Source organism: Aplidium turbinatum, chromosome 17, assembly GCF_918807975.1.
Source record: "Aplidium turbinatum chromosome 17, kaAplTurb1.1, whole genome shotgun sequence".
NCBI classification, from domain to species: domain Eukaryota; kingdom Metazoa; phylum Chordata; class Ascidiacea; order Aplousobranchia; family Polyclinidae; genus Aplidium; species Aplidium turbinatum.
In genome coordinates this window covers 16,215,933-16,225,615 of record NC_137488.1, presented here as the reverse complement: position 1 = coordinate 16,225,615, position 9,683 = coordinate 16,215,933, and the positions used below count along the sequence as shown (strand labels likewise).

General features: G+C 37.9%; 1 protein-coding gene across 1 annotated transcript; it reads left to right on the top strand.

The window, feature by feature from the left end:
* Positions 1 to 2,238: 2,238 nt before the first annotated feature.
* LOC145786257 (uncharacterized) lies at positions 2,239 to 4,942 on the top strand. Its single transcript, XM_082597899.1, has one exon. The coding sequence runs from the start codon at positions 2,239 to 2,241 to the stop codon at positions 4,714 to 4,716; it is 2,478 nt and encodes an 825-aa protein (XP_082454025.1). The 3' UTR covers positions 4,717 to 4,942.
* The last annotated feature ends 4,741 nt before the right edge of the window (positions 4,943 to 9,683 follow it).

The following is a 9,683-nucleotide window of genomic DNA, read 5'->3' as shown; positions in this document are numbered from 1 at the left end:
TAATGCCTACTTTAGACTGGCAATTAATCCATTCGGGTAGATGAAACATCGTGCTTTCCAACCATAGTCGAATTGTTAAAATCCGACCAGAAATGAGAAAGCTACAGCATATTTGGTGGAGGCACTATTCACCGATCACATCAAACTGTGGGCGGCTTATAATGAACACTCGAAATTGATCGCTTTGTGTTGCATTGTTTTGGTAAAAAGCTTTGTCGAGCGGTTACGTTTGAACAACGATTGCTCGTTTTGTGGATTAGATATAAATGTGAAAGTTAACAGATGAATAAAGCAAGACATATTCTTTTAATTTGTGTTGGTTTGGTATTTTTATTGTAAAAAATGAATTGCTGAGAATTGGTACAAAATAGTAAAGTTTAAGTTAGCGTTTCATAAATATAATGCATACTTTAGATTGGCAATTAATCCATTCGGGTAGATGAAGCATAATGCCATCCAACGATAGTAAAGCTGTTAGAATCCGAGCAGAAATGAGAAAGCTACAGCATATTTGGTGGAGGCAGTATTCATCGATCACAGCAAACTGTGGGCGGCTTATGCTGAACCACGATCGAATCGCCTTGAAAAATGCATTGGAAAAAAGCTTCGTCGAGCGGTTACGTTTGAACAACGATTTCTCGTTTTGTAGATAACATATAAACGTGAAAGTTGTTAGGTTAATAAAGCAAGACATACTCTTTTAATTTGTGTTGGTTTGGTATTTTTATTGTAAAAATTGAATTGCTGAGAATTGGTACAACATAGTATATAAAGTTTAAGTTAGCGCTACATAAATATAGTGCCTACTTTAGATTGACAATTAATCCATTCGGGTTGATGAAGCATAATGCCATCCAACGATAGGAAAATTGTTAAAATCCGAGCAGAAATGAGAAAGCTACAGCATATTTGGTGGAGGCACTATTCACCGATCGCATCAAACTGTGGGCGGCTTGTAATGAACACTCGAAACTGATCGCTTTGTGTTTGCATTGTTTTGGTAAAAAGCTTCGTCGAGCGGTTACGTTTGAACAACGATTGCTCGTTTTGTGGATTAGATATAAATGTGAAAGTTAACATTTGAATAAAGCAAGACATACTCTTTTAATTTGTGTTGGTTTGGTATTTTTATTGTAAAAAATGAATTGCTGAGAATTGGTACAAAATAGTAAAGTTTAAGTTAGCGCTACATAAATGTAATGCATACTTTAGATTGGCAATTAATCCATTCGAGTAGATGAAGCATAATGCCATCCAACGATAGTAAAATTGTTAGAATCCGAGCAGAAATGAGAAAGCTACAGCATATTTGGTGGAGGCAGTATTCATCGATCACAGCAAACTGTGGGCGGCTTATACTGAACCACGATTGCTCGTTTTGTAGGTAACATATAAACGTGAAAGTTGTTACGTTAATAAAGCAAGTATTTTTATTGTAAAAATGAATTGCTGAGAATTGGTACAAAATAGTAACAGTTTAAGTTAGCGCTAGATCAATAATAATGCCTACAAATATTTAAAAATCAATAGGCATTCCGCTTTTACTTCTATTCCGCGTTTTTGCACCCTTCCTAAAAGTAGTTGCGTTTTTTTGCATGACGTCACAGATTTTCGTGACGTCACTAACCAAGGCGGCCGATCCTAAACCAGCATCCACAATTGTTTATGCAGGTCCATATATGTCATTTTGACCTATAACTAATGCATTGATGTATAATTTTATATGGGTAAATCTTTATATGTCGTTGTGAATTTAGCAAGTGTTTGTAGTTGGCTTGAGGTTTGCTTAGCTGGTTTAAATATTTAAACCTATGCCATAATCTACTGCAGTGCAAATATTTCTTAAGAAAATAAAAATTTTCAATTAAACACTAAACAGCTTATTTGTATGGCCAAAATTGCAAATAGTCAAACTTGTGCAATAAGTTAGTATTTCTAGTTTAAAAAAAAATCAATATAGCGTTCAAGTAATATTTTAACCTAGATTTTATTTTGTTGATGCTTTGTTGTCTTTTTTTTTTATAGAAAACGAATGGGTTCGTGAGTTTGCAAGATATTTTTGATAAGTACCAAGTGCTGCACCTGTATGGGGAAAGGCTATGTGGTAAAACACATTCTGCAATTGGTCTGCTTCAACATGCACGACATAAGCTCACCCCTCCTGCTGTTGTTTGGCTGTTTGATTGCAAACAAAATGGATTTAACATCCAAAGTGAAATAAAAGAGCTAGTGAATCAAATGAAAGAAAAGAAAATAATTGCTGATCAAGATGCTGAGAAATTGGTTGATAATACAAACTCTTTGCCTGTCAAGCTCTTAAACTTGATCAAGACTTTGGAAATTAACGCTGCCTTTGTATTTGAAAATGTGAACTTCACTCACTGTTCTTTGGTTCAAGAGATTATAACAGAAACTTTGAAAATTAACAGGGCTCCAGGTTCTTCCTTAATAAAGCTTATTGTTACAAGTTTCAGTAGGGATGACATATTTGATCACAGTGTTGTTGCAGATATGGAAGAGTTTTGTCAATGGAAGGTTAAATTATTTTCTATTGATGAAGCTGTAAACTATTTGCAAGTATGCAGGCCTGATTTTGTTCCCCTTGGCTACAAAGCAATTGATCAGAAACTGGAACCATTGTATACAAAACTGTCAGCTGATGAATTAGCAAGGCACCTCCAATACAACCCAGGTTCTTTAAAAGTTGCAAAAAGATATTGTTTTGAACGACATGTTGGCTACAAGCAATATCTACTTTCAGTTAAAGAGTCACCTAGTTGGAATTTCATCATGAAGCAAGAAATAGCGAGTTTAATGAAGGAAGATCTTGAAGCTGCGAAAGCATTTATGGATTTGCATGATCTTGCAACTACGTTCGAGTTATCTTCATGTACTGCATTTCTGGAAGCAAATGAACAAAGAAGCAAGGCCGTCATGAAAGTTCTTTTATACGTGAAGCATGAAGATATTCCTGTTCATCTTATTGGAGAAATTTGCCAATATCTTCGACCAAACAGCAAGAAACTGTCAACTTCAGAAAGTTTTCAAATGAATCTAAACGAAGCCTGTGATTTTATATATCGCATGGAAGTTGAAAATCGTATTGAGGATCCATCGGGTATTAACTACCCTAATGGGGTTATTTCATTTCCCGGTTATTTGTTTGATAATAATAATCGACGTGATTCTGGCCATGATTTAATAACAGCGTTGACAGTGATGACAAGAGTGACAAGTAAAGATAACACTGAAACAACTTCAAATATGCGGCTTGTTCTTCTTCTAACACATATTAATACGTTGACTGGACACGTCCAGAGGTATTTGGTAAGCAATTTTGATGCTACAGATAAGAGAAAGGAAAGTTTCATCATAGCCATGCTTGTGTGTCGGTTATATGAGCTGCTTGGTCATGCTACCAGTCGAGATGAAATAGAGAAGACGTGGCAACATGTCTTGGAAAAGTTAATGCAGGCCGCTTGTCTTGTATGGGAAGTGCTAATTGCTTATAGAAGTTCAAAGTTTTTCTTTTTATCTTGTGGTTTGACTTCCAGACCTCAAATAGATGCCCTGGAGTATGCCAAAGATAAAGATCCTGAGAAGTGGGGTCGCAACATTGCTGAGAAGTGCATCAAAAGTGGTCGAAAAGTTGACCCAGAAGCTATGATGGAATACTGGCAATCATTTATCTCTTTTAATAAAAAAAACCTTGCCGATTTTGTTCAAAACGCCATGAAAGCTTGTGGAATATCCAAGAAGGCAGCTGAAAACAAGCTGAAAAGTATCGAGGTTTTGGTTGAGCAGCAGCTTCCATGTCAAACATCTCACATCGCGCTTCTCAGAGAAACGGGAAATCTATTAACAATTGAAAAGTTGCAAGATTCATTTTTTGCTGAAAGACTGTCGAGTATTTTTCATACCTATGGAAGACAAGTGCGTTATCTTAAAGACGTAATGCCTGTTGAGGACCAAAAAAGATGTGAATATTATTCTCTTTTAGCTCATCATATTGCCAAAGCACTTCGCCTTAACACTGGAGTTGCTTTACTCAATGAATACATATCAATGGCAAATGCAATTGTTCCTAGAATGCTGCAGACCAGACTAAACGAAACGTACGAGGAGAGATTAACACGATTATCTGATGCACATGAAAGGAGCAAAGAACTTTTGGTTGCTGGGTTCCAGTATTATGAAAATGCATGCTTCAGGTTGGTTAAGGACACTGCCTACACAAAACTCAATGCTTTGAGATACATTGTAAAGGCAAGTACTAAAATGTTGAAAGATGAAGGTGCTTCGCCGCCAGAGGATGCATATGAGGATTGCATACAACTGCTTGCAATCGCGAAAGATAATTCCTCGATTGGAATAGCACCATATTGCACCTTGTACGGTGCGCGTTTCCTGGCTGCAACACAACGCTATGAAGAAGCGTTCAGTGCTTTTCGCAATGCATTTCAAGTGAAGCATTCCAAAAGCGGCCATTATGCTGGAATGCGTCACACAAAAGATTTGGCGCCAAATTCCTTCGCCTGGGCGGTACATAACTTTTGCATGGCATTAGATGCATATATGAAACATGAACAACCTAGCCAACTTTCTCTGAATTGTAAAAAGGAAGCTCTTGAGTATTGTGAAATGGTTTTGACCGAACCCACCACCAGCGATAAATGGCGAAAGCAAATCGAGACATGGTCCCAAAAGTTCGAGTAGTTTCCTTATGATGTGAACTTGTTGGAATTTTTCTCGTGACTAGACTTACGCCCGGTTGAAGCTTTTAATGCAGTGGAAGACTCGGAAGTTAGTCTTCTTGTCCACCTTTCGGCATGCCTCATAACGAATATGCACGAAATCGCCGTAAATCTATACCGGACTGCATAGGCGCCGACTTTTCAAAAAACCTTGGGGGGCGAGAAAGGTGATGACGTCATAACCATAACGTTACTTTATTCAATCAATATAGTCTTTGATTAAGCTTACCGTCTTGTTTATATTGACACCTAGGTCGCATACCGAATTTATTACAACCGCTGCTTGAAACGATTAGTTTTACGCATACAGTACGCCTAGTCGTAATAATTTTGATATTATTAGCTCATAATTGGAACAGTTGGAAAACAAGCCGATTCATTTCCTTTTCGTGCGAGTGAATAACAACGATCAAGACAGTGAAGTTATCGAAATAAAACGCAAAAAATCATGATTTCAAGCAGAGTGGAAACCCGCTATCAGTTTTATTAACCTCGTATCGCACGTTTTGCTAATTACTTTCCTTCAAAGCGTTAACAACGGCGAAGTGTTTTCTTTTCTGTTTTTTATCCAAAGTCTTTATAGTCTTTTATCGAATACCGTATATACTCGAATATGGATCGAGATTTTCACAAGTGGTTTTCACCTCAAAAAGACAGATTCAACTTATACACGGGACAAGCTGTTGCCCCAGCTCGGCAGTTTTCAAAATTAACGCATTTTTGCTGCGGCAAAATCATTGCCGACGTAGATTACGGAAGGTGAAATGGCGTCGGCCGAAGTAAAAGTTTTGAATACATTTATTTGCAAAGATTCAAACTTAACTTTCAAATTTAATGATTTCTTGTCAATTCTAAACTTTATGCACTTGTTGAGCAATATGCAAAGCTCACTAGACAAAACAGCAAAAAGAGCTGTTTTAAGAGATCAATTTTTTTATTTTTGCGTGTACTATATAATCGTTCTTATTACGTAACATTCCATGATCATTAAAGTCGATGTCAAACCTTAGCGGCCGCATAAAACAATGATGTCAGGTTGGCTAGGTGATAATAGAGGTAAGAGACGTGAATGCAGGCAATATCTGCGACCAAGACCATTAAACACCTTTTGTTTTATCGGTTTTCAATTTAATTCTCACACATTGCGAACAAAACAATGCGTTCTGTTGAATCATAATTGATCTCACAGCGGAGCGACCTCGTTGAAAATAGCGCGTCTAATTTAGCTGGTTTACGTAATACTGCAGTGAATAGTTACGTGACTATTCTAGCAGCGTAAGTTACTCTACACTCTACTTTGAAATTTCCATACGGTATGATTTCCAAGCCGTATTCATGTAATTGTTCGGTATGTCGTAGTTTCAACTCGATAAAGTTTGCTAAAATCGATTTCATGTTTGAAGTCACAAAAAATCTAACGGACGTTTGGATAACTCGTGAAATGAGAATAAACATTTAACCTCGCATTCGCTTTTTCGCTACCACGCGTTTTGACTTTGAAGTTGCTCCTCACGCGCGGGAAGATAAGCAGTGTGTGACTGTGAGCGTGCGTGCGGTGCGCATCTCAGTTGTAATTCACGTTCCAGAGAAAGCCATGTGATCAGTTGCTGTTTTGCGGGCAAGAGCAACGCAGGCTGTTTTTCGCTTTCGGCATTCTCTAAGTCCGTTTAAATGATCTAAATCTCTCGCGAAGTATTTTATCTTTGAAACACCACTTGTAAAAGATTTTTGTTGCCCCTCAACCATAAATTTACGGGGGGCGCCGCCCCCCGGGAGTCGGCGCGTATGCCGGACTGCTCAGTTCACCAATACGTCGCCCATTCCAGTGAATGAGCAGCTTGTCGCTAATGTCTTCATTTATTTTTTTATTCGTGGATGTTTTTGTACCTCCGCAAACATTTCGAATTTTTTCAATGATACTTCCCATGCTTTTTACGACGCTTTCGGGCGGACTAACTGCAATATATTTGTGCAATTTTGCTAAGAACATGTTCACATTGTTCAGCTTTGAGGTACAAATTGGAGGTCGTAAATCCGCAGTGATGCGAATCAGTGTCAGAACTGCAATGTTAAGCAAATTACGTTGACGGTGAGTGAAAGACGTTAGTATCGTGATTCTTACAGTAAAAATTTCCCGCAAACCTACAAATTTCCCAGGAATGTCATTCCCGCATTCCCTATTTTTTCCAGGCCTGACTGTTCGAATAAGATTTGTTTGGTTTTTTAAATGACGCTTGCAATTGTTTTTTTTTATTATGTCTCCTATTGTTGACTTAGCTATCATGCATTTGTGTACAAATGGATTGAACTTGCAAATTTATCCAACAACGCTGCTACCAGTATGTTTCCGTCTATCTACTAGTCGTCTAGTGATTGATTGAGTTTTTATCCTCGAACTGGGAAAGTTTTTTGAGAGCTTAATCCTGGCAGTTTCGCATACTTGTATTGAACCACTGACGCAATCCCGGTCACCAAGATTGTCAAAATGAAGTTTTCGATTGTTAAAGTGTTGTTTCCGGGGAATTATTCCTTGCATCAGATGCCGCTGAATGGACGGCAGTTCTGAAATGCGTTGCTCAAGCGCACACACCAAGAGTCGAACGTGATCTTGAACCTCCTTCGTTGACGAAGTCACGTCATAACCAACTGAGCTATGAAGGCGAACTTGCCCTTAAAATAATGTTGTTTTTTTATTACTGTGGCAACCTTTCTTGCTGCATTCCTTGGTTGTTAAAAGCATTTTTATTCCATTGCAATCGTGCTTTTTCACGGAGTGCCATGTATATATTTAGCCAACCACTGTTTTATGTTAATGTCTGCTTACACCTCAACTTTACCATCAGGCTAGTCTGGACAATATTCGATGTACCACTATTATACATGTAGAATAGATGCAAAACCTTTAACGTGTCTCAAAACAGGTGCAACGTTGAATTGCAGTAACTCGGCGGTTCAAGGACTTTACCAAAACCATTGCCTTTGGACACGGTTCAAAGGTCATGTGTCACCTCAGTCCTCAGCATAGATGATGTAATAATATTTAATAATTTACTAACTTTGTACACTATTTCATTGTCAACTTTTCCTTAAAATGTTTATGCGCATGCAACAAATCGTTTGTTCAGCGTAATTTTTTTAGAGTGCAAGCTTTTCCAGAGTATTTTCTTCATACCTAAAATTTTTATAATGGTTTATATTTGTATATTCTTTTTATCAATTTATAATGTATGGTGCATACTGTCCTTTGCTCGTTATGGTCACATTTGTATATTAACACTTACCTATGCTATTAAAAGGAACCAATACACTGCTTTGGTCGAAGATTAGGTTTTTTAATTCACTTATTCGTAAGGTTCTTTTCCTGTTCAATTGTGGTGCTGATCGATCGCATTAAAAATCGTGTTCGTACTTTTGTGGGACTGTTTGAAATGAAAAGGCTATAATCACATCAAATATAGTTATTACTCTCTAAAACCTCTACACTACAGCCCATTTCGTCCTAAAGGGGGCATTATCAAAAGGTCCTCATTCAAATGAAATTCTATTTGAATGAGGACCTGTTGATGATGCCCCTTTTAGGGTGAAACAGGCTGTGTAGAGGTTTTAAAGAGTAATAACTATATTTGATGTGAGTCGCTCTGCTTGGCTTTGAGCACTTTTTGTAATACAGTATTTATTGTTTGGGCTATATAATCAAGTTGTCACATTGGCCCTTGTTTTCAACGTTTAACTTCAAATTAGAAACTAAATTGTTCGTTGACGGTGGTTTCTTCAACGGGATCTACTGTATGCAGCAAATAAAAGGTTCGCAATAATGTACTAAAGTAAAACGTTCTTTTATTCATGAGGCTTGTGTGGTGATTTCAAAATGTCAGTGCTTGGGAAAATATTAACCTTTGCTGAGAAATTCTAGCCTAGAATAAAACAACACTCAATTGGTACGTATTGAAATGTATTTAACGTTTGACAAAATTTTGCTTTTCTCAATAAAAAAACTGAAGACACCAAGTGAACAATACAATGAACATGTGAGCACAGATACTAGACAACCACAACATGATGGTGGTGTACATGTACAACAAAAGTGAACATCGTCAAAGGAATTAAACAAAGCAAAAAGTTTCTGAGGTTTTACTGCAGTAACACTTATGACAGAATAATCCCAAGTGTCAAGCGGTCAAAAGCAAACTTGTCCATGAACGCAATTAAGTGGATTTGTGTTTAATTTAGTGCAGGCTATATAGAAGAAATTTTATAAAATTCACTTGCCCTGATTCATTTTTTTTTAGCAGGAAACTCTACATAAGAATCAGTGCCTCAATGAAGTTTAAGCAGAGGGGAGCAAGCGAGGTTAAAAAGATCCTTGTTGGATTTTCTCATGCAAAATATACACAGGAGGGCAGTTTTATACATAACTTTTCCGGTGATATTGTTTTGTTTTTTCATATCTTTATCCTGGATTGCGGGAAAGCGGACTTGAGTGCTATGCATCGGTGTACGCCTTGCGACCAGGGCCCGATTAAGGCTCACGGGGGCCCGAGGCACAGCTAAGTTTAGGGGTCCCTATTGGCAATCGCTTTCGATGCAAAGCAGAAGTGCTCAACGGTTACTGCAAAATCGTTACACAATTTGAAATCGTTACTCCAAAATAGCAACTGTGCACACAGTGGCACAACAATTTTCACTACCTACGCCTACGGTAGGCTACTAATGTAAAAAAAATTGGGGGCCCCCAAAACCAGGGGCCTGTGCCTCATGGTTAATCAGGCCCTGCTTCCGACGTACACCTGACCCACGCTGCAGCCGACGGCAATGTCTGTTTCTGATTGTGTACGCTACTTATGACTTAAATTTGGTACTACCCACTACTCGAGATCGATCACTGGGTAGAGGCAATTATCGTGAAGTTTCTTGCCCAGAGAAACAACA

Bases quoted from the DNA above. Each gene is read 5' to 3' on its own strand.
- LOC145786257 (XM_082597899.1), top strand. From the start codon at position 2,239: ATGAAAGAAAAGAAAATAATTGCTGATCAAGATGCTGAGAAATTGGTT.